At 45.2% G+C, this 24573-nt stretch overlaps 1 protein-coding gene across 3 annotated transcripts; it reads right to left on the reverse strand.

The window, feature by feature from the left end:
* Positions 1-1747: 1747 nt before the first annotated feature.
* On the reverse strand, positions 1748-16777 carry EIF4E3 (eukaryotic translation initiation factor 4E family member 3). Of its 3 annotated transcripts, none has more exons than XM_042880931.1 (7): positions 16649-16777; positions 10771-10843; positions 8816-8910; positions 7170-7230; positions 4223-4289; positions 3478-3633; positions 1748-3149 (listed from the first exon to the last, which is right to left on the reverse strand). In XM_042880931.1, exons 1-7 carry the CDS (start codon positions 16759-16761, stop codon positions 3103-3105), a joined length of 612 nt encoding a protein of 203 aa, XP_042736865.1. In that variant the 5' UTR covers positions 16762-16777; the 3' UTR covers positions 1748-3102. The 3 variants fall into 3 exon arrangements, with proteins under 3 accessions (XP_042736865.1, XP_042736866.1, XP_042736867.1); XM_042880932.1 differs by lacking the exon at positions 16649-16777 and adding an exon at positions 16351-16588; XM_042880933.1 differs by lacking the exons at positions 10771-10843; positions 16649-16777 and adding an exon at positions 9073-10339.
* Between the last annotated feature and the right edge of the window lie 7796 nt (positions 16778-24573).

Consider the following 24573-nt stretch of genomic DNA (forward strand, 5'->3'; position numbering starts at 1 on the left):
TCCTTCAAACTACTCCTCAGCGCACAAATATAGCTTTAAATGACTTCTCTAGGAAAGAATCCTCACTATTTTATACAAATTGTCTCGCATGTTTATTGCTCAGAATCATGATCCAAGAAGAAGGGGATTCATCCCATGCCTATTCATAACACTGCTCTCCCAGACTCATTACAAGCTGAACGCAGTCCAGGCCCTGCACATGATGGATGATGCCTGCTTTGGGCTCCGCTTTCAGTCTGCTCTGATTTGCTTATTTATGGAGCAGCACCAGTGGAAACCCTTCTTGCACAGTTTTACCTTTTCAGCTTTATCTCCTCCCAACCATAGGAATATCAACCCCACCATAGGAAAAATAGGAATTGTTACTTCTCTGTGCCATTACCTGGCTACAGCAAGGCACTGCCTAAGCCCCTCCTGCCCTGCAGAGCTTTGTGTTCTCAAGTACTGAGTTGATTAATTACTACTGACGAGAGCATGTCATCCTGCCCTGAGCCTGCCAGGCTGCAATAAAGGCCCACAGAGGACCCAGCAAGACCCATAGCACAAAGTGGCTTTAGACTGAAGATGCTTTGATGCATTCCTCCACAGTCAGGCAGCATCCCTAAGGCACACTGCACAACAGAAAATAAATAAATGAAAAATAAAAACAGCAGCAAACCCAAGCTGCCTGAGTCACACGCCTGCTGGAGAATGAAAGAACAAAGCCCTATGGCCAGAAGCAACTGCTTGGGTATGGGCTCTTGAGGCAGCATTGCCTATCCTTGCCTGCTAACTCTTAGCAGGCAACTCTTAACATTTCATCAAATAAGCTATGTTCAACAAACTGCCATTTAATTAGCAGAGCAGAATCCTGCTAATTAGCCTGGCCCAGAAGGCGGCCCTTCATCCCCACTAAGTGGCATTCCCAGCTAATCCCCATGGGCACAGCTGTGCCACAGCCTGGGGAGATGAGCAGCACAGAGGTGGGTGTTCACAGCAAGGGAGGAGGGGGCTGCACACATTCTGCATGGCTTTTAAATGCAGTGCTTGCTAAACTCCAAAATGCCATTTGTCTGGTACCTGAAAACTTGTATTGCACATTTTGATCCAAGCTCAGTTTCAGATTGTGGCATACTTGGAGAATTTTAGTCATCACTCATCAAACCAGGTATTAATTATCATCATCAGAGTTTTAAGATGCCCAGGAAAAAAAAAATCCACAAAACAAATTAAAAACCCCAAACCGTAATTTAATTTTAATACTACAATAGGGACACTGAATAAGGAAAATGAATAAGGAAAACTTGACAAGCTTGCAAGGTATCCTTTGGTGGTGAACAGACAGCTCTTCCATATCATGGCTAAAATAAAATCACCACCTATCCAATGTTCGAGCAGAGATCTTTCTTAAAGAAAGGGTAGGCAAGACAGCTAGAAAAATCCTTCCCTTCAGTGAGATGAGTAAGGTAATAACTAACCCATGACACTGCCAGGCATCACCGAGGCCACAGAGCAGGAACACTTCATCCCAGAAATGCAATTTTTAGGGTGGAGACACATTGGAACAGGTTGCCCAAGGAGGCTGTGGATGCCCCATCCCTGGAGGCATTCAAGGTCAGGCTGGATGTGGCTCTGGGCAGCCTGGGCTGGTGGCTGGAGACCCTGCACACAGCAGGGGGTTGGAATTACATGAGCACTGTGGTCCTTTTCAACCCAGGCCATTCTATGCTTCTATGATGATTCAGAAAGCAACCGCAGAAGCAAGACATTGGATTTTCAAAGTTTTGTTTAATTAATAATGCTCACTAACTGCACAGTTTGAATTCATAAATACAAAGTTGTAAAAAAAAAAAAAAAATAATAATAATAAAAAACAACCAACCTCTCCTATGTGTAATTCTTATTGCTACATTTGATTCTAATGGCTGCTTCTTCATACACCAAACATGTGGAGATCAGTGCCATTGGACCAGTTGCCAAACAAGAACTCTTACCCACAAAGCAATGCTGAGCAGAGTGCAAATCCTTCTCTATCTTATGGCTTCTTCTTGCACAAGGAGATAAATTAATCTTTGGTAGAACAGTAAAGCAAACCAGCACCTCAATTAATACAAACATTTACAGATTAAAGCAGTTAATATTCACATTCATGCCACAAAACAAAATCCATTTGTTTCCTGTAAATTAAAGAAAATAGGTGACCTGGGGAGCCATGACAGCTTGGAAGTACGAGTGACAGAATTTCTTCCTTTGCACCAAAGCGAACAGCACTTCTGATCTGAGCCTCTACAGGTGCAGGCCTAACATCTCCAGAAGCATGAGGGATGAATCAGGTTAGGCAAATGGGTTAGAAAGAATTTGTGACTTCTGTCATGAATGTACAGAGAAAGATCATAAGCTGAAAAGATTATAAGCACCATCCCTTCTGAAATAAATTGGAGGTGGGGGGTTCACAGGGTTTCTTACTGCAAAATCTCTAAATCCTAGCCTGAACCAGGGTTCTTTGGGAATCACCACACTTTAAACATTCAACATCATCTCACCCGGGGTCAGACCATATAAATGCATCTCTTCAGTTGCCCATTCAGTGAACACTTTGCTATTTACTTTTGCAGGATGTGTGCTGTTGTCAGTGCAAGAGCCCGCTAGGATAATGCCATGCAACTCCTTCATCTCCCGGGACAAAGACAGGGAGTAGATCTTCATATGATAGGAATGTCTCAAAAGGAAAACTGAAACACATTTCACCCAGGCAGTATTCCTCTATCTCAAAAAGGCAGCATCCAACGTTTGTGCATGTTTGCATTTAACTACAAACAGTTCAGAAAAATCCAAAGTGTTGTATCTTCATAGGAATCAAACGATCTGATTGAAAAAAATAGTGGCCAAATAACTTTTTAAAGAAAAAAAACCCAATGAATTAAAATCACAACTAAGCAAAAAGTCATGAATGGCACATTTAGCAGTCAGGGCAACTGTGTTTCCTCATTTTCAGTAGCAACAGCCCAATGAGAAGCATAAAATTCAAGAGGACCATGACATGTTATGTTTCTGCAAGGCCTCCTGCTGTCCTTCTCACTCAGACACCTCACCACAGTGCAAGTGACAAATGTAAGGCTGCATTTAATGCCTCCCACGTCGGCCTTCAAAGGCATGGTGCTCTCTGTGTGCTGGGGGAGAGAGAAGGGGAAAGATGTACAAAAAACATCAGTTCTGCCAAGGAGTTGAAAAGATGAACAGAAGACAACGATGCCCAAGCAGCCTAGGAAGATGCAGTGTGCTGAGCAATCTTTGGGAATGCACTACTTAAATACACGTTTAAATAGAGCCTAAAGAAAGAGATCCCTTCAATTCCCAAAGTTATAATTTCAGTGCAATGAGAGATGTTGCATTTCCAAACAGCTGATGAGGAACTAGTGAGGTTATTCCCATGGAAATACCCCACCAGCACCTTGTCTCTCTAACAAAGGTGGAGATCAGCCAGTAGAAAATACTCACGTTTGTAGAACACAGCTCTGAAAGAGGTGTGAGGCAGAAGTTTATGTATCTTTTCTAACACTTTTGCTTCACTTGCTAAGGAGGCATCCCCATTCCAGATTTGTACAACATCTTCACGGTCACGAACGCTGATGCTCACCCCTATGACTTCATCATCTGCAGAGCACAGGAAGCACCATTAAAAACTACTTTAAATGAGACATGTCTAATTCAATACTTATGTGCTGTGAAAGTGCCCAAAAGTTGAACAAACTGAAGCAGTGATAGAGCAGTCCCCAAAGAAGAGAATACCAACGCTCAAACCAGACAGAACAGTTAACAGAAGGAAACAAACACTGCATTTATAGAAACTGTTGTACTATGTAAATGTACCTCATAGTGGCTTTAATGAAGTGCCATAAAATCATTCACCTTTAATATCACTTCTATCCTTGCCTACACGGGAATCAAGAGCCCACCAGGGCTAACAGGGGCATCTATCTAATTTGGCCTCTTCCAACTCTGACAGTACTGTGGTACACAAACATAATTTGGGGTTCCAGAACTGTGGCACTGTAGAATTTAATACCAACCATTTAAATGCTGGCTAAGAGATGTTTACAACCCTGATAACCTGCCGTCCTCCCAGGAACACAGGCTGGTGAGCTGGGGACCAGAGGCAGCTCCATGCTGCAACACCAGAATGCCTCATCCTCCTCCTCCTCCTGGTAACCATATGGACACAGCAGCAGCAATCACAAGTTACCTGCAGCACAGCAGTCTGTGAACTGCTCTCCAACAGTTGCTAACAGGAGCTCTTTCCAAACTGCTGCCTAAGAAGAAGAAGTAGTAGTAGTTACTTTTGCCCTGCTATCTCAATTTAAAAGTTCCCTTTCTTAGCTCAGTTTTGAGTGAGTTCTCATTATGAGGTTGTCCAGACAAAAAAGAATGTTTGTAGCAAGTACACATTGTGTTACACAATTTCTTCAATACAGCTGGAACAAGAATTCAGACCTTGAAAATAAAAACTGATAAAAATATATTTTAGAAAAAAAAAATGTTTAATATTTAAACTATAAATTTACCTTCACTATGTCCATGTCTCACTGCACATTGAATTCTCCCAAGAATTTCCCATGAGAAAAGACCCTAAGGCTTTAATTGTGATGGTTTGTTTCTGTGGAAAGGAATCACTGTCTGTGCTAAGAGAAGTGCCAGAAAAACCCTACCAGTAAATGAAATGGATGTATATTTAAGCATCCCATCCGATTTGCCCTGCCTATGAAATAAGCCTGTCTTTCAACAGTACGAATGCTCACTAGAGATTTCAAATAAGGGGAGCAGCTATCTGCAGTTTTCTTTGGCTCTGTTAGATCAGTTACAGTCTTATCTCCTTTTGACATTTGTTATCACCCAAGTCAAAGCCCATACAAAACTTGGAATGCCTCTGGACCAACGCATACAGTAATACGCTCCAAGATGAGCATTCTGAGTGACAGAATATATATATGTATATAAAGAATGTATCAACCTCTGTATTTGACTGCATCACCACAGTGCATGCTGCCTTAAAAGAATGCCTTTTCTGCTGTTTGAGATAACTTGAGTTTTGGTGCTATTAAAAAGAAACAGCAACTTAAACACACAGAGGTTAAAGCAAAAAGCAAGCAGCTATGAAGAAAACAAACCAGTAAACTGCTTAAGGAGTTTCCAAGCACTGCTATACCATCTTTGGGAACACACAGGGCTGCACATTTCTGTAACTCGTTATCATCTCATCCTATATAACATACAGCCAGGCTATGGGACAGCTGATGCTCTAGAGGTGGGACAGCATGTGAGGCGACGTCCTTGCCAGTGACCAGCCCAGACACGAATGTGGGATGACCATGCACTCTCGTTACCAGGCACAGTGCTCACTACTGAGTTGTCCTAATGGCCTCACGGGTAGGAAGCACCTCATCCAGTAGCAAGCAGTTGCAGGATCAGGCTTATGAGGATCTAAAAAGTATTAGTTTTTGTATTAAGAACCAGCATACAGAAGCATTGCACACATGCAACAACTTTTCAGTGTCAGTATTTTGTCAGTCATACCACTAGAAAGACTGATTTCCTCAAAAAACTGCCTTTCCCTCCCACCCTCACCAAGTTTTGCTCAAGCATATCAGCTTTTCCAATGAGGGCTGTACAACATAGTTCTGCCTGGCCAAAGAGATGCTGTGGGGGTTTGTGATGGTTGGAAGCACAGAGCCAAAAATGGAGAAATGGGCATGGGTTATTATTCATGCTATTTACAAAAGTAATAGAAATTGAGTAAAGTTCTCTTTCAATTAAACCTCTCAGGGGCAAGTGGGGGTATTTATCATTTGAGATATCAGAAAGCATCCCCATCTCAAGAAGTGGTGATCATTCAGCCTCTGAAACACGCGGCTTCTCTGAGCTCCCTAAATTCACCACCCGGCAATGCAGCTCCCAAAACCATTTATCACCTCTGACCATCTTCACACCTTGGATTATAATAAAGAAAATAACATTTCAGACTCTTTTGTGATCACTTGGGACTGGAGGGAAGAAAGCTGCAATTCACATACGAAAGAAAGCTCACAGGCAAAACCAATTAGCTTTTGGCTGAAGTTTCAAGTACCATCTTTCAGCATCTAATGCCTTCCTCAAGGCTGTCACATTTTTCTCACACTTCATGTTCACTGTTGGAAGGTCTGACCCAGCCCCCACTCGCACACAAATAACACGTGAACAGCTCAGACCTTCCCTTCGTGACAGGTTGCAGGAAAGTCACTCAGCACGCATTTGATAGGGGCACAACACCCAGCACACAGCCACTTGTTTCAGCAGGGAGAGAACAACGTGTCTGAACTGATCTCATCTTCCGTGTTTCCAAATTTCAGAAAGAAAACCCAAACTGCAGTTTCACAAGAGGTGCACAGTGACAGACAACCAACTCTCGCACAGGGGACACCACTCTTCTTCTTTACTCCCATACACTTAACAAAAAACTCCCCTGGCTACACAATCATACTACAAAAAAGCACAAATACTTTATATGACGTCACAAACAGCCTGATAAGCAGCAGGGCCATCACAGGAGGGACTGGGAAAAGAGACTGAGCAAGATCCTTTCTTACCAGTGGGAGACACTGGATGAGACCCACCACCCCCTGAGAACATTAGTCCTCATTGGGCATAGCAAAACTCAGTGCTCCTCACCCCCATACAGGGTGGGCACAGGCAGTGCCAAGCACAACACTCCTATTGAGTCGGATAGTTTGGGAGCATTTGATGCTCAGTGAAACTCTGGCACTTGTGCTGAATGGTGTGTGGAGTCTTGAGAGCATTGTTGAGGTTCTGGCTATAATCAGAAAGAGATGTTTGTATATTTTGAGTGCCTGCAGGCAAACCAAGTCTTGTGGATACAGCTGGTTAGAAAATATGGTGTTTGCCAAATGGAAATGGAATAGAATGCTGCAGCTTTCATTTGATTTGTAATACATCAACAAATGTGACTGAAAGTGCAAAATACTGAATCATCTGAAAAGAAACTTTCCCTCACTATCTTAAAGCAAAGCATTGTAGACTTAGATGGTGTTTGCTTGTTACTTTGGGTAATGTCAAACCTAGAAAGTTTTACAACAGCTACTTTGCATGGAACTAAAAGAAACCCCTTATTAAATATTTCTAAATAAAGTATTACATACCGTACTTTCTTTAGCGACCTTCATTTTCCATATACCTCCTTTGGCATTGCTTTCCTCTTCCCTAGTTATGGGAAAAAGATCAGTAAAATAAGCACTGAAATGCACATCTAGATAAACCTATGTCTGGGGGTTAATTTGCCTGGAAAATTCCCTTTTGAAACGCAATTACCGACTCCGGGTAGCATGACTCAAGTTATGACTTCTGACATCAGATATAATTCTTTCATTGTTCGTATGAACTGCATCTCTCAACACCTAATCTCTCTCCTCAGGTTTGTGTGTTGGAAAATATATACGTTTTCCCTGGCTACAGACAGGCTTTGAAGTGGCTGAACACTGCATGGGAACAAGCCACAAAGCAATTTCATGTCTTACTATGGTAACCTTTTATTTTGGAAAAACTCGGGCATATTTTCACAGAAGCAGCTTATTACTCTCCAGTTTACCCAGTTTAATTTAAACAAACAAACAAAAACAACAACAAAACCACAACAAACGAGCACACTTCATTTCAGCTTTGTGACAACCAGAAATTAATTTCCCTATTCTTACAAAAAAACAAAAAAAAACCCATCCTGAAGCTTGTTTGGGCTGCTGATGGCACCGACCTCCTGCAATCCCTTCCCAAAAAGCAGCACCTGTACTTGCACAGCCTTAACACAGATGCAGTGCCATCAAGAAAGGACTCTGCATTTTACTTGTCTAATCAAACCAAAACTAAAACTAGAAGAAAACCAAAAGTGTTCTCACTCACCCTTCCAGAGTTCCCAAGTACTGCATACAAGGGCTTCTACAGACACCAACATCTCTCTATAAATCAACTCAGCTATTCTGCTCAGTCACAATATTGTTAGAAAACTAACACTGATCTTCACATGCATTTCCCTTTAGGAAAGCATCTCCTTTTAACACAGGGTAGGCCAGAAACCTCCCAGAGTAACTCAACATCCAGTTATTGAGACTATGATCTGGTTAGGAAACCTTAATCCAATCACAATCTGGTGCAAATGATGTCCAAGAGATCAAGTCTCTTCGGTAAATGGCTCAGCTAATTAAGATGTGAAGGAACTGGATCAGGAAGAAGGCATGCTAAACTCAATTTCCAAAAGGAAAACATCAGTGATTCATACATTACTTCATTACTGTCCCACAGTCAAGTGGGAATTTGCTGCAGTGCATCACTTCATGATGCCTTAAATTATTTTTAACCTAAGCTCATATGCACATCTTTATGCACACTCTGCTTCTGTACAGGTGAAGAGCAGTTAAGGATGCAGTCATTTGCATCATGATTAAACCAGCATCAGTGCAAAGAGAAAAAAGCAACAGAGTATTTCAGACACAAGTAATGCTCTGTGTATTCCCAAACTGGATTTCAAAGCCACATTTTAATTTCTTAATTGTTAATTCACAATTTAATTCCTTTCTGACCTTTACGTTCCAAAGCAGGCAATTAAATTCCAGCCTGCGTTTTTAAGTAAGATTCTCTTTTGAGCTCGACACGAGCCCAGAACACTCCTTGTGGCTCTCACATTGTGGCACTGGCTGGCAGCAGAAACACAGCCCTCCTCCTGCCCATGCCCCCCCTCTCTCCACGCTCGGTTTCTCCCTGCCCATTCCCAGAAGCACCACAGGGCAGCACTCACCACAGGGGCCGTCTTTCTCCACGCATCAGGTGGTAACTGCATCTCAGGGGCAAACTCGTCACGGGAGGGATGTTGTTGTAGACACTCCAGAAATCCTTCATCGAGCAAACACACAGAAATACTAATTGCATTAAGAGAATGGATTCAGTGCAAATTTACTTCTGTGGTCATTTTCCCTAAAACAATTGTGCACTCTACTGCCAAAGAGCCTTCTATACTACAAGCAAATGCTCCAAAGTCAATTGATTGCAGCTTACAGGGGAGGGTGGGGAAGATCCAATCCTGCTTAAGGTGGAGGTAGAAAGAAGGATACCAATGACATCCTAAAATCTACCAAACATCTATCAGTAACTCCGAATGACTGTGCCCCAGCGCGTAGCAAATATTTGTTGTAGTTATTTAATTTGCTTCCATATGCTTTAGAGCCAAAGTCTGTAGGAATAGAGAGAAAAAAATATCAAAATCAGAGTTATGCTGAGTTGCGTCAGAACAAACCAGCACTGGAAACTTTTTAAACATACTAGAAGTACATACTTAAATGTGCTTTATGTAAAAACTCTCCACTTTGCATCAATTAGGACTCATCCAAAACTTCACTGGAATCAGCCTCAACTACAACAAACAAACAAAACCAAGCAATAGTTCTGCTGAGCCAAGTGCCTAACTATAATCCAAATTCTCTGCCTAGATTCACAAGAAAAGGTTTCATGAGACCATGAATCTGAGATGCATGCATTAGTGCAGGAATGGGGGAGAATGAAAGGACCAGGACCCACCAGCTCACTTTCTAACTTTTCTGCTGAAAAAAAGTAGAAGCAGTGATGCACTTGGGTGGATAAAAGGCACTAACAGCAGCAGTGAGCAACAGGGAGGGAAGAGTAAAGAGATCCCAATTCCCTTTCTTCTTTATCCAGCAGTTGGGAGGAAGAAAGGCCTTTAAACACTTGTGTTGCACCGACACGCAGAGATGTAACACTGAGCATTAGTGCAACTAATTAAGTATTAGTTCATCTACTATTTAATCATTAGCACAACTTCAGAAACAAAGATTGCAACGCTATATGGTAAAATCCCACAGCCCTTGGCTCTTCTCTCTAAAAGCCATTGCCCTCACTAGCAAAGAAGGAAAAGTCACTCCGGTTTCCCTCCCACACTGCCCTGCTGCCTCCCTGCACTCCTGGTCCCAAACCCTGGGCCTGCAAACAGCCTCCATGCCCTGGGCCAGCTGTAGACATCCTCACCCAGCACCTCCTACACGCAGGCTGTCTCCCAGGGCTGCTGCTGGAGACAACATCACACACAGCGCAGGGCTGAGAGTCACTGACAAGGAAACCCAATGGAAACCATCCCTACTTCATTGCCATCAGCATGACTTCAGAGGCTTCACCAACTGAGCACCATGGTAAGACAAAGACTAATCCTCTGAATTTCACACTAACACTGGTATTAAAAGAGAAACCTGATTTACTTGCAAGAGATGCCCACTGATTGGCACCAACAGATGACACAGACATGCAGAATTCCTCATTGCTGTGATGTAAGAGCACTTTAATGCAAGACAGCTTGATGGAAGTATCAGAAAAATTCATGCTCAAGCACAGAGAGAAAAATGAGCATGGGCCGTAATACTGCGCCTTTGTACAATGATTTTCTGCATTCAAACTTTGAGAAAAGACAGAAAACACACTGGAAATCACCAAGTGTAACAGTGCAGCACAGGCACCAGTGGGAACTGGAAATGGCAGAGTGGGCATGTCTGCTCACACCAGGTCCCTCCATCCCCTCTTCTGGTTGGCAAAGCCAAGGGCAATTCAGACCAAAGGACACCACACACAGCCACGAGGTGCATCTCCCACCACAGGGAAGCAAAGCCAAGCGTGTCTCACCCAGATGGGCGTTCGGGTAACTTCACACCTTATGTTTCATGTTTGCAGCACGCAATTCCAGTACCTCACCTGCACTGTCTGTACTCTGTAAATCTTCTTCAGGTTTGAGGCGCATTCAGCTGCTGTGGTACCAGGAAGGGACCTTGCGGGAAGAAAGAAAGAAAAACAAAGCTGTCCAATTCGAGCATCTCGTCTCCCAGCAAACCTCTGAGTAATTGCAATTAGCGCAAACCCGACCCGCTTCCCACGTGCCCGGCCGTCCTCCCCGCTCTGAACCTCAGGCAGCGCCGCCAGTGTTCGCTGCGGTCACGGCGCGGCGCTGCCCCCTCCCGCCGCCAGGTGGCGGTGTGTGGCAGCGCGTCCCGGCCAGCACCGCGCCTACTGCCGCTGAGGGGTCGGCACGGGGCGGGGGAAGGAGCCAGAGCGACTCGTCCTGCACGGGGCAGCGCGCTGAGAAGCGCCGGGTGCGAGGCTGAGTGATGGGAGTGGCAAAAACACAGCCTGACGTTGTGAATTCCTGCTGTGAGCTTAACTGGAAAAAAAAATAAAAAGAGGAAAAGGGGGAGGGAAAAAGAAAAGAGGAAAAGGAAAGAGAGAGAGGGAAGAGAAAGGGAAGAGAGGAGAGGGAAAAGAGGGAGAGAAATCTGTGTGGCTCATGAACTACAGAAGCACATATCATTGTCCATAAGTGGGCAAAATCCAAGCTAACTTTGCTCCTTTATGTCTCACACCGCTGACCAAGAAATGACCCATGTCTTGCTACCAGCCTGCAGACCTCAGAGCTCCACTGCCTGGGGGTGGCTGTGCAGTACAACAGCCCAGTGAAGCTGTGTGTCCCACAGAGGTGCCCAAGCCCACACTGGATGGGATACAGGCAAGGGGTTGGAACTAGATGATCTTTAAGGCCCCTTCCAACCCAACCATTCTGCAGCATCTTTTCTCTCCATGTGCTCACACTGATGCTGCTCTGAGGTGCTGCTGTGGTAAGGGCTGCTCTCTTAAAAACAGATTATCTGCTCCGTAACGACAGCTTTCAAAGGTTATCCGTGTAATTGCAGTAGCCGTGTAGCTATTTAATGCCACTTTCAAGCTCAGCTACAAATGAGAAACAGAATATTCCACTCCCAGGCCAGAAGGTGGTTCATTTTGATGCTGAAGAACCATCAGCTGAAAAAAAAAAACAAACCCACCTGACATCAAGTTATTGGTTTTGGAAGTTAAGGTCATGGACTGTTCATTTATTTCTATTCCTAAGCAAGGAACAGTCAGGTGGTCAGGCCTTTGCTGAAAGGCTCCATACACAAGATAAGAAGCTTCATTTAAGGGTCAGTATTTGCAGGTTATTACGGAGTTTTTCCACTTTGGATAATTTTACTGCTATCAACAACAGAATTCAGCTGGTACATCCATACTGAACTTCCAATTACTGCCACTGTGGACAATTAGTTTTGAATTGAACTCAACAAGCACTGCAAATAGCTATGAGCAGGAAGGAACGGCCCAGCCAGCCGTGCCAGGAGCAGCAGCTGGACACAGAAAGCTCAGCTGGAGATGGGCATTAATGGGTTGGTGGCCCACTGGAGTTGCCCATCTGGATTCCCCATGGAGAGCCTGCCCAGGGAATATCCAGCAGCTCTCCTACCTGCCCACTCTGTGCCCTATAGCTCCCAACACTCTCCTGCACCTTCTGAATATTTGGGGCTGACATTTCAAAGCTACTTCAGGGTTGCTCAAGCAGCTCAGACCCACCGTCCCACATCTCATAGGGCTGTTTGGTCAAAGCGGAGCATGGAAACAGGAATAACCACCCAAACTGAGCCCTGCTGCCAGCTTCAAGAATAAAGAACAAGAGACCCAAAGATAAATTCCATTGTTTTACCCATGAATAAACCTCCAGGTGGTTGTACTGATGTTAATGCTTACTGCTTGAACTGTGGCTCTTCTGTTTCCCTGCACAGAACCAAGGATAGGAGTTGTTTTCAGACGTGCTCACACTGCCCTTTGTTTCCCAGTGGGAATCAATCCCTGCCTCTCGCCGGAGCCTTAAAAGCCACTGAGCACTTCTGGAGACACCACTGTCAGTATTCAGCCCCAATGGCTTTGCTACAAATAAGCAAAATATTTACTTACAAAGCATAAGCTCAAAAACATGCTGTGGCAACTAAATAAATCCAGCAATCCATTCTGCATGCAGACAAAGACTGATTTCAAGCCATCAAAGCCTGTCAAAATGCATTTACTGGGTTGAACATTTTTATAATATTAACCATCATTTTTCATTGTAAGCCACCTACTCATGAGCTTTAATAGATGAAATAGATGATTCTAGATAAATAGGATTTTGCTATAGGGAAAAAGGGAAATTATTCAGCTTAGTTTCAAATATTTGATGTGCTCAGTTATAACAATTCCCAATTATTATGGAAACGGCTCGGTTATCAGAATTTATCTACTAAATGACATTTGTATGGATCTCATCAGTACAACCTGGGGAGAGAAAAAGCAGTATATAAGGATACATTTACCCGCAAATGTTTACTCTTTCCTCCAGTTTATAAACATTACTTTACATTTGATAACACTTCTTAGCATATTTTTCACCTGAAAGTTACACAAAAGTTACAACAGAAACAAAAGCACTGCTGGAGCAAAGCGAGAAGAAAAGCAGTTGGGTCAGAGCCCTGCAGTGCAAGCTGCACCGCTGTGCACACACACACTGCCACTGGCAGGAGTGCATCTTGGACAGTTTATCTAGAATTGAGGCTTCTGCAGTGGGCTCTTGTGTGAGCTCTGTTCCATTTCTGGTGGCACTGATTTGTAAAGAAGGGTGCTGGTATTCTGCTACCAGCTGGAAGCGGCATGCCAGCAAAGCTGGCAGCTCAGATGCACTCTGATCTTCCAAAGGTGCCTTTGTGCAAGGATGTACATCCTCTCCATCCCTGCGAGCACACACGTGTTGGACAAGAGCTGCTGCTGCCAAAACCTGCAGCTTTCCGTGGGAAAAAAGCAGGCAGGTAGCAGCTCTGGTACCTCCTTATTTCAGCAGGGAACGACTTACCTAGCATAGCTGTAAACATTTAAGGGCACACTGAACCAAGCAGGCTATCTGCATCACAGCCAAACATACACATCGAAAAAACAAAATCAGTTTCACCATCTATATATTTACACAGATGTACAACCCCAGCTCCCATTAAGGGATGGTTTCAGGTTGCCAGCCTGTCCTGTTATCCATGACATCGGAGCCTTTTGCCATTTCACTTCAATTCCCACTTGTGCAATCTTCACATTGAATACACTGTCCAATACGAATATAATGACCAGATTTCTAATCCTCGCTTTTACATTACTGCGTTTTGTGAGGCATAATCACACTGTTCAGTGTGTGTGCATATATATCAAGCAACCCACAGTACTGCAAAAATCAGGAAAACAACCTTTCATTTAAAAGGCAGAGCCCCACACCAATCCCTCGCTGTGACAAGCCACCAGCAGGAATCTGCTTCCTAGTGTGACACCAAAGGCATCTGCAAACCCTGCTGACACTGCCCAGGCCTCCAACGTCACCAGAGCACTGCATGCAAAGCACTATGGAGACATCATGCCAGTACGAGCTTGGGAACCTGCAGATCTTGACCTTGAAGCACTTCAACAATTTAAGACGGAAATCTCATTTCTTCCCACAGAAGGAAAAAAAAAAAGCCAGCTTCTCTGTCTCATGTCTGCCTATGAGTATTTCCACACAGCCCCTTCTCCAAAAGAGTGGTCAGTTCCCAGGGAGGTGGTGCAGTTACCATCCGTGCAGGTGTTTAAGGCAAGGACAGATGTGGTGCAAAGGGACGCGGTTAGCAGGCAATATTGGTGATGGATGGATGGTTGGACTGGATGCTCTTAGAGGTCTTTTCCAACCTTAATGAATCTATGATTCTATGACAAAGAGCATTACCAGACTTAGTATTTTAGACACACACCAAGGAAGGCTCTGCGCTTACAGGAAATGCAAATCTCCCATCATGTGTGTGAGATAACAGCAACAAACCTGGGCACGGGATCACAGCCCCCACACGCTACACTTGTGCCATGGCACTTAGAGAAGCAGTGCTGATGTGGATCAGACAAAGAAAGCCATTCACTACTGAGGCAGGAGCTGCACCAGGGAAGCTGTGATAAAAGTGAGCCCAGGTGAATCGCTCGTATCACTAGCTGCTACAGGAAGTGCTGCTTCTTGGGTATATATTTTAAGTGTGACTTAATAAAAAGACACACATTGGTGGTGTTGAAACACATGCCATGGATCTCCCTCACTAGAGTATAACAGAACAATACACATCTCTACATACCCCTCCCAACTTGTATTTACCCTCCAGCGTCACTTCCTCCTGCATGTCAGCCCAAATACCAGGATTAACACACAGCTGCAGTCAAAATCAATACCATCTCCTAGCTAACAGCACTGCTCCATACCAGGTGTTACTGAGGTACAGCAACAACACCCAGCTGTACTCTGTGGTGTGTTCATCCTGTATGAGCCCAAGCAACACCTCATCAGCAGGTGCACCAACAACATTACAGAGCCCGTAGCGACACAGCAACCTCCTCACACTGCAGTTCTTGGCCATGCAATAAAAGATATCTCATGTGTGCTTTTAAATGCCTTAGGTATTTATTTTAATGCATGGAACACCTCTTCTGTTTTGTTTTCTTCCCTGTTCCCCGCCATCATTCTCTTACTCTTGGTGGTAAACACAACTCAGTGATGTGTGTATGTATGACTGAAGACATGCAGAGCGCTGGTACCACTTTCTTAATATATTATATGATTTAATAAGATAAGGAAGAACAACACTGCCTAATTAAATGTACTTAGAAGGGATCAGAATGAAGGATAAAGTAAGATCATGAATTCTAAGACTCTAAAATATAACAGAATCAAGACATAAGGAAAAAAAAGTAAATCATGATACACCTCAGTAACTTGAAGTGGCCTTTAACTTCCAGCAGTGGTTGTACAGCTGGGCTGCTCCTCCCTACCTGGCTCATGGACACAGCACACCTGCACAGCAGCTTCAGCAGCACGCAGCAGTGTTTAAGAGTAACCAGACTGAAAGCACAGCTTAGACCCTGACCCTACCTGCAACCAAATCAGGAGGTCAGAAATAACTGCTGGGGTTACTTGTAAGACTTGATTTGCAGGACCTGAGATCACCTGCACGCTTCCAGAGGTTCCACGCCACCCACAGAGATGTTTGAGTTGAAAGGGACCTTTAAAGGTCATCCAGTCCAACTGCCCTGCAATGAACCTGCTCCATTTCTTTGTCACCGTGTTTAAGAGATACAACCTGGAGGAGCAGAGCCTTGAGGAGTGAGGAAAGGCCTTCAGAGCAGAAGAGTGCTCTTGAGCAAGGGGAGAGAAGAAACACCAGAAACAGAAAACGGAGGAACACAGAAGATTAATAACAAGACGACAAACGCACAGCAAAGCAAGGTAAATAAATAGGGCAGGATTCAAGCTTTCTGTTTCGGTTTCCAGTGCTTATATGCAGCACGGGGAAGCTCCCTGTGACCGCTGGAGATGGGAGATAAAAGTTCAGGCACACGAAGTGCGGTACGCACGGAGGCACAGCGCTGTGATAACGCGTTTTCGCTCACCCTCATAACTGCTCTCTTCCCACCCGTAGGATCCCAGGCCCGGCACGAAGGGTTACGGCCCTACGGCCGCTGCCCCGAGCGGCGTCACGGCTAAAACTGCGGCGTGGAGATCGTCCGCACCGACGTGCGGCTGTCGAAGGACAACAGAAGCGGCTCGTCGAGTGGCTGCGTGAAATACAGCCCCGCAACGCGGCCCGTTACACCAGAAGTTTTCCTATATGCAGCACACGACCCGACTCCCGCTGTCCCACCGCCGAGCCAGAAGGAGCAGCGATTTCCCCCCAGCCGCCCCGCTCACTTGTCGAGCCAGAAGGTCCACGCCGAGTGCAGCGGCAGCCCCGGAGCTTCGGCCCCCTCCTCATCGCCTCCCGGTGGTCGCGACGGCTCCGGGCCCGGGGCGCTCAGCTCCATGTCCCGCCCGCCGGCCCGCAGCACCGCCCCCGGGGGATGGGGCGGGACGGGGGAGGGCGCGGGGTGGGGACCGGGAATGGCCGAGTCCAACCCCCGGCTGCTCCGCACGGCATCGCCCGAACCCAATCGTATGGCTGTCGGGACGCTCCGTGAGCCCGCGGCCCCCGCCCTCCCCTGGCACAGCTTTCCAGACCTGAAGGGGTTAATTCGTTTCTTCTCATCTTCTCTACCACCTGTTTAATTTGCATGCTTGTTTAAAGGGAGGTGTTTCTCATCATCCAGCGTGTGCTTAAAAGGCTCACATTATTTTTGTAATACTGTTTTCTTAAATTAAGATTCTCCCCAGTGGGACTGTAGTAAAGTTAAACACCCACATAAGCGATAGCAGGATCAAAGACCATGAATCACATAGGATTCTTTGCAAGCACCGTTAGTAGGATGAATAATTTTATACGTGCTCCTTCCTAAAAGAAGAATCAATGGAGCTGTGCTCCTGCAAAGAAATGAAATGTGGCAGTCAGGGCAGAGATTGCCCGTGAAAAGCAATCTGCACAGTGACAGTGAAGAAACAAAAAAAAAGTTAATGATTATGTTGTGCAGATGGAAAATGTTAACTGCTCAGCTAAATTAAATAAGGTCTGGAAAACCAGTTGCACCATCTCCTGCAATTTAATTTACTGCTCTTTAAATAGAAGGCAAGATAATGACTGGGAGAGCTCGAAGTCTGAAATTCATTGGTGCGCCCACCCTGAGCAAGCTCTCTGTTCCAACGGTGAGCCATCCAAGATGTTAAACCTGAGTAAAGCACTGCAATAGATGGCTGTATCTGGGCACAGCAGCCTGCGTTTGATCAGCAGAGGTGGAGAAGTAAGTAGGAGAGAACCGATTTGCTGTGACCTAAAGGGGCGCCACTCTGGGCCACCAACAGCCCTCACACATGTGATGTTTTTATTGCCCCTCTGCTGAAGCTGCCAATGAAGTGTTCATTTTCTACTATGCTGCACAGTCCCTCTGGAACTAAGGCCAGAGCCAGCAGCACACATTACAAGTACTAAATCCCTTTGAAGCCACCTCTGATGGGACAAACACACTTCAGTGAAAGCCTCCAGATCCCATCACCAGAGAGCTGCTCATCCTCCAGAATATTACAGCTGAGGCTGAAAACAAATGATTTTGTTGCAAACAACCTGAGCTGTAAGGAACAATATCAAAGCACAACCCCCACACTTCCAATACAGAGCAAATAGCAGGCAGCACAGCCTGTGTCATCATGCCAAATGAGACATGTAAACCTCCATTTACTTCTTGTTTACAGCAGTAAATAGCAGGCTTCGCAGGGGCAGAAGTTTTGTCATGGGAATCTCAGATAACAGTAAATTAATCTGGTTTGGGAGGAAGAGCAATCACAGGATGCATTGAATTAGCACATACATCCTACACCTACAGACATTTCTAAGAAGTCGTGACACAGAGGCAAGAACACATCTCCTGAGGGGGATCTCACAAGGAGAAAGGAAGGTGAGAGCAACATCCTGATCCTGCTCAGCCTCCTTGCACTGAACAAAACCAATTCAGAGATTAGGAGTCCCAGGAAATTGCTAGCACTTTGAGAGCGAGATTTATAGGCTTTAATTAACAATGTGTTTCATTGATATTTACCGCATACCCAGAATGTTCACTTTTAAAGAAACCCTGCTGATGCCATCTCCTGTGCCTCCATACCTTCCCCAGCAGATTTGCCACACACAAACTGTGTCAGCGTGCAACTCCGTGCTCCAAGGCTGTGCAAAGACGGGGTGACCACAGCTCACCTCTGCAGAAGGTCAAAAAAAAAAGAAAAAGGATTTTCTGCCATGAAAAGTTCTTACACAGCAGAACTGGGTGGCTAAGAGGAGGAGGCAGCAGGTAGGTCAGCTCAGCTGATTGCAGACTGGTAACAGCTGAATTTTCCCAATCAAGCACTGCCAAGGTGGATTGGGAAGAAAGAAAACAGACAAGTGAGGTAGAGTGAGAGATACAGTTCAGGTCCATTCTGCATGCTCTTAGCACTGCTTTCCTGCACCTAGTTTAAGTACTTGTTTGCTATAAGTGCCCAAGCAGTTTGGCATGGAGCTGACTAGCACTGAAGCAGGCGCATTGCAGCTGGAAAAAAACACTGTAACTCCTTCCATGGTTTTGACATTTAAAGCCTTGCCCTTATCATCCCTAAGCCTGGCAGCAACACTTGCTCAAGGCATTATCTGCCTGCTTGGGTGGCTTTTCTCACAGCTCCTGCTTCCAGCTAGAGCAGAGGACTCCTGCAATGCAAGCAGCAGAGGCTGGAAGGGGCAGACAGCCTCTCAAAGCATTCAGGACCATCCTTCCACTTGGCAGTTGTATAACATCACTGTGGCAACTACAGTGCTTGCATACATGAGAAATATTAGGAAAGCATTAAGCTTATTTTAGCTATGTTTTAACACTGTTTAGCACCTGCAAGCGAGGAAGAGAACAAGCACCATCTGAGCAGTCATGTTGCACTGCCATGTTGGAAGCATTCCAAGCTATTTCCAAGGCAGTAGGTATGACACCTTGGAGAACATCAAGCTGATAACCAGCTTTTGCTTATTTGGTTCTCCTGATAAAAAAGGAACTTAGTGAGATGTTGAGAAAGACCTCTGTCTAGCTGCTGCTCCTCTTTTTCAAAGAGCCTGCTGCAGCATAAACCTCCCTGGCCTTGATTGCTGGCTGGAGCACAAGCCCTGGCTGCTGTGCCCAGCTGCTGCTGGTGCCCTGCTGGCATACAGAGCCAACAGCCATGAAATGTGATTCCTGTACCAAAGGCTGCTGTCATGATCACTGGCTCTTGAAACACTGCCTGTGCCTTCAGAAGCATATTAAGTAATGCAGGAGCTGCTTCTGATTGCTTCTCAGGAAGATAAACTGATCAAGTGGAAGCCAAAGCAGAGGTGAGGATGAAGGGATTTGATTTGATATTTGCTTCCAAAGGCTTAAATAAACATTTTTTTAAAAACCTAAAGCATGATATTGAAGAGTTGAATCCAAATGCTTTTGGCAAAAGCTCCCCCATCTAGGAATGATTTCATATCAGCCAAGCTGTTAAGCAGAGGTTGTCATGGAAACAAGTTATATTCAAATGATATGGCCAGAGATATACTGTATTTAGTGAGTTCTTCATTTGCTGCATATTGGGAACATGTCAGAACTAAACAATATTGCATAACTTTGTTTTGTTCAAAACTAACTGGCTTGCACCCCCTGTTTTTCTAGCAGGCATGAGCCAGCGCCTGGGACAGCGAGCAGCACTGAGCAGTGCTCTGCAGGACAGGCTTTTCCCCTCTGCCTCCTGGAAACTGCCTTCCACGGAGGCAAGGGGCACAGACCTACCAGACACGTGCAACTGTGGACATCCCACAGGTGTCCATCACCTCCTTGCAAACACAGCCTACTATTCACTTTCTGTCTGTGAATGACAGTGGAGCAAATCTCAGACAGGACTCTGGATACTGAGTTCCTACATCCACTTTTTTTTCGCTATTAAGAAGTGCAGCTTTTACTCAGCAGTGTGCAAAGGAAAGTACTTGGGGTGATCTCCTGAGAGGTGGAGAAGCTGTGATTGCCCAAGAAGCTGACCATCAGGAAGAAGTTAAAGAGAAGTAAAGCTTACCCTTAAAGTCCTCACAGAACTGTAAAACTGCACAGAGAGGTGACAGCACATCACAACTTCTTGTTCCAGGGTCCTGTGAAATCCTATGAGGGTTTGCTCACTCTGGGGCAGATGGTACTAAACTTTTCTCAGCATTCTCTTCCTTACAGTTTATAAAGCAAAACCAACACTAAATAGCAACTCAGGTTTATGACAAAGCAAATAAAACCCCATTTTGTTTTGTTTTTCTGCCATAAGTGAATATGCTCATGAAGAAAACAGTATAAACTCCCTGCTCACCTTTGCTCAGTGCACCAGTGTGAAGGACATCAGCCCTTCCAGGTGCTTTGTGTTGCAGAATCACTGCTGTTTGGTCACAGCTGCTCATGAAGTTTCAGCCCAACCCAAAGCCCTTATCTTTATTTTTGACCCAGCTGCTTTTGGGGAACTGAACTGGCATGATATCCAACCCACACAGCAGGCTTTGGGAGACCTGAATTTCTGACACAGCATTCAGAAGACTGATAACAGGCTTCTGATTTCATCCCTTCCTGTTCCCCATGCAGGGAGGCATTACACCTATCCTAGGACCTAAAGAAACAATGCCTAGTGGAAATGAGATCATGGGCAGAAATGCAAGAAACCTGTGGACCACAAATCTGAGCTGAATTATACACTGGGCACAACTTCCAAACAGCTTTCCTTTGCTTATTTCCTATCAAAATATCTGCACAATGTTTCACTTAGATATTGCTTCCCCAAACACGGGGATCTCAAAATAGCATCATCCACCATGCTATTCAATATGTTACATTAAATTCAAAGGAATATTATTGGCACCACATCTGGCAATGGCTTTGATGTGGAACATGAGCTTAAATACTGATCTTTTTTTTGACAGGCAGCCCAGCATGCAGCTGAAGGAAATAATATGGAAGAGTCACATCCTACAGGCTGAGCAGAACGCGTTGGGCTGTACTGCAGGGAGCCACGGGTGGAAGCTTCATCTTGTATTGATACTGCAAGAAATGGAAGAATTACAAAACAGAAAAGAAGTACACACAAATTCATTCGTGCAGACCTGATGCTCATCTCATGCACATTAGGAGCTCAACACCGCTCACAGAGGGTCGCTGAACTTTGCATCGCACTCTGGCGAATTGTACCCAGTGAGGGCAGTGAAACCGAAGGCCCTCCGGAAGCGAACCACTAGAGGGAGACTGACTTCATGCTGTGACATCGATCCCGCACCTCCAACGCCAGATTCAGATCGAACGCGCTCCAAATAGCTCAAGTCAAAACTACTCGTGTGTGGCTTCCTCTCAACTAAAAGTGGATGAAACGAATAGGTCGAGTCTGCCTTATTACTGTAAAGTGGGAGAGCGTTGTGTAAATGGGATCAAGCAATCAGGTATCCTACTGTCTGTAAGAGAGGTGAGACCCAGCCTATGTAAAAAACACACCAAAAAATACCCCAGCCACTGAAAATACTAATAGCTGTATCCTAGCAACATCACACATTCCTTGTGGACTTTGTTCTGGAGCCTACAGTCTTATTTCATCAAAATTATTGACTTTCTCAAAGTCTCTAAACGACCATCAAAAACCAGTTAGTGCTTAAAAAATACAAACATTTAATTAGTCGCATTAATAAGCAAAGAAGAAAAGGAGCTTTGCATGCTAGCACTGCCTTTTCATGGAGCTCAGTTTAGCATCCTTTGAAATCAGCATCAAAATCTCCACTTTATTTGTTGGTGAGAGAGCCAGGTCCCACCTCAGGGAAGAAAAGGTGCAAATGGGGGTTGGCAGATGGGAGCTGTTCCCTAGGTTGGACTCAGACATTGCTCAGCTGAAGCCCATACAGCTCCCCACGGCTCTTCTAATCGTCATGTTCTTACTGGGAAAGTAAAATGGCATTTACAGGGTATGCAGGGGCTTTGCACTGTGCACGTTACCAAATAAAGGAGAAAAGAATCAAGCAAAAAACAACTAGCAACAGCAACACAACCCAACGACAGAGAAATCGGCTGCTCGTTATCCATAACAGCTTGCACGATGATCTGAACAGTCCTGGGGGGCATGTTACATTTAGCTCAGGGTTTGGGTAGGCTCAGATTTCGGTGCAATTTTCACTCAGCTCCAAACTACATCACAGCTTTTCTGATAGTTTTTCTCTATTATTTCAAGCTCAGCTTCAGTGAGTTAGCAAGACATTTTAGCAGAGAGAAAGTGCCATTAAAATAATAAATTCCTTCTCATGAGGCTGCCTTAAAAGCTCAGTTGATAGAACAGTACAACAAAAAGTGCTTCTCGTGCTTTACTTGGCCCACAAAGTTGCTTGAGACTCACGAACACTTCCGAACTGCATAAGCTTTTTATGTGCTATTTCTGTAGTTCAAAACTAACCAAGAGTGCCTTTGTTAAAGCAGCAATTTAAGAGCACAGAAGTGTTAGCAGCTCTCTCAGAGAAGAGAAGAACCTATACTTTATAATTGCAACTGAAGTCATTATTTTGTATTCCTCAGAATAGATTATAATGAAAGACTCTGATTGGTAAATGAACCTTTGAACTAATGTCACCAGTGGTACAGGAACCCACTCAAGTACCTCCAGCAATGTAAATAAGTCAATAGTTCTCCCTGACAATTAGATTTATCCCCAAAGTGCTCAAAGGTAATCAGCTAATGAAAAATTTAGAGATCCATCCCAAGTTATGCTCCTTGTTATACCCTGTTGGGCTAATTTCTACCTAGGTGATATATAAAAAGGGAGAAAAAAGCAAAATGCATCACGTACCACCAAAACAAAGGTGTGAAGCACAGACTGGCTAGATGGTTGTAACTGCATAAGGAAGAGAACGAACAGGAAAATCTGTACATGGGGAGATGCCCCTGAGACCTCAGAGGAAGGGTTTTCTGTAGCTTGCTCAGCACTGCTGTGGGCCTGGAGCAGCAGCAGAAAGGCTCGGTGCTGTGGGCAGCTTGTGCCTCGCTGAGGCCATGCCCTGCAGCGGGGGAGTGCTGCAAAAGCTTCAGAAGAGCAGCATGTCCCTGGCCATTCAGAGGCTCAGCGAAGAAGAGGCAGTGAGAGAAGCGAGCAGGAGGCAGCCATTCTTCCCCTCTGCTTTCTTCCCTCTCCATTGAGTGCACTTTAAAGGCCCGCTCTCTTTGCAGGGCGCTCAGAACTTCCAGCAAGTGGCACACAGAGGCACTCACAGCCATGATACCTGCGTCTGGTTATTTCCAGTCAAAATAATCTCCTACTCAATTATGGAGAAGAATAGAGGAGCTCAGCCTGACTCACAGTCACATGGGGGAAAAATGAGAGGAGTTGCTGGAGTTCAAAACGTTCTGCTGCTGTGGAGGAGGATCAGTGCAGCGGGAAGGAGTGCTGCTCTGCAGCAGCGCATCTCTGAGGGATGGAGGAGACCCGAGCCTGCTCCCCGCTGTGCCAACTGCACTCCTCCACTATTCTCTCCTCCCTCCCCAGGAGAGCACATGGGGTATTGCACAGCCGGGGAGAAGCCCTTGGAAGATGCGAGGGCTGTCAGATGCCGCTCTCCAAATGCATGCAAAGCAATTTTGGGTTCAGCAGCGACACTAATGCTCCATCTGCTCTGCTGTCATTTGTTCATTTGGTGTGCCTGTGCCAACACTTCTGTGAACAAAGCCACATCCAAACCCTTTGTTACTGCCCTGCTGACCGAGGAATCACACTCAGCCCGATGGCAGCGCTCTGTGCCTGCCCTCCCCAACCCCCTGCCCCAACACCTGTGCAGTGCTTTCCCAAAGCTGCTTCAAAGCTGTTCTCCCTCATTTTGCTCCCATGTAGCAAAGCTGTACCATGCTTAGAAGGCAAGCATGACTCCTGTTCAAAGCATTCAAGGTAGTAGCATAAATTTTGCAGACATAGAGCCTCTCATTTTATTTTCACGTTAGCCAGTATCTGAACATTACCTTAATGTGTCATTTTTTCATTCTGCCATTGTCACCAAGTATCACTGAGACCTTGTAGCTCCCTACAACTCCCTGAAAGGAGGGCATAGCAAGGTGGGGGTCAACCTCTGCTCCCAGGTAACAGTGATAGGACAAGAGGGAACGGCCTCACATTGCACCGGGGGAGGTTTGGATTAGATTTTGGGTGAAATTTCTTCTCCGAAAGAGCAA

Source organism: Lagopus leucura, unplaced genomic scaffold, assembly GCF_019238085.1.
Source record: "Lagopus leucura isolate 7727_CA_CO unplaced genomic scaffold, USGS_WTPT01 Super-Scaffold_100028, whole genome shotgun sequence".
Lineage (NCBI taxonomy): Eukaryota > Metazoa > Chordata > Aves > Galliformes > Phasianidae > Lagopus > Lagopus leucura.

Excerpts from the sequence above, each read along its gene's own strand:
- EIF4E3 (XM_042880931.1), bottom strand. The coding sequence starts at position 16,761 with ATGGAGCTGAGCGCCCCGGGCCCGGAGCCGTCGCGACCACCGGGAGGC. Across the intron at positions 10,844-16,648 it reads TGGACCTTCTGGCTCGACAA|GTCCCTTCCTGGTACCACAG; the intron begins GTGAGCGGGGCG and ends TCTTCCCGCAAG. Across the intron at positions 3,634-4,222 it reads CACAGACTGCTGTGCTGCAG|ATGATGAAGTCATAGGGGTG; the intron begins GTAACTTGTGAT and ends TGTGCTCTGCAG.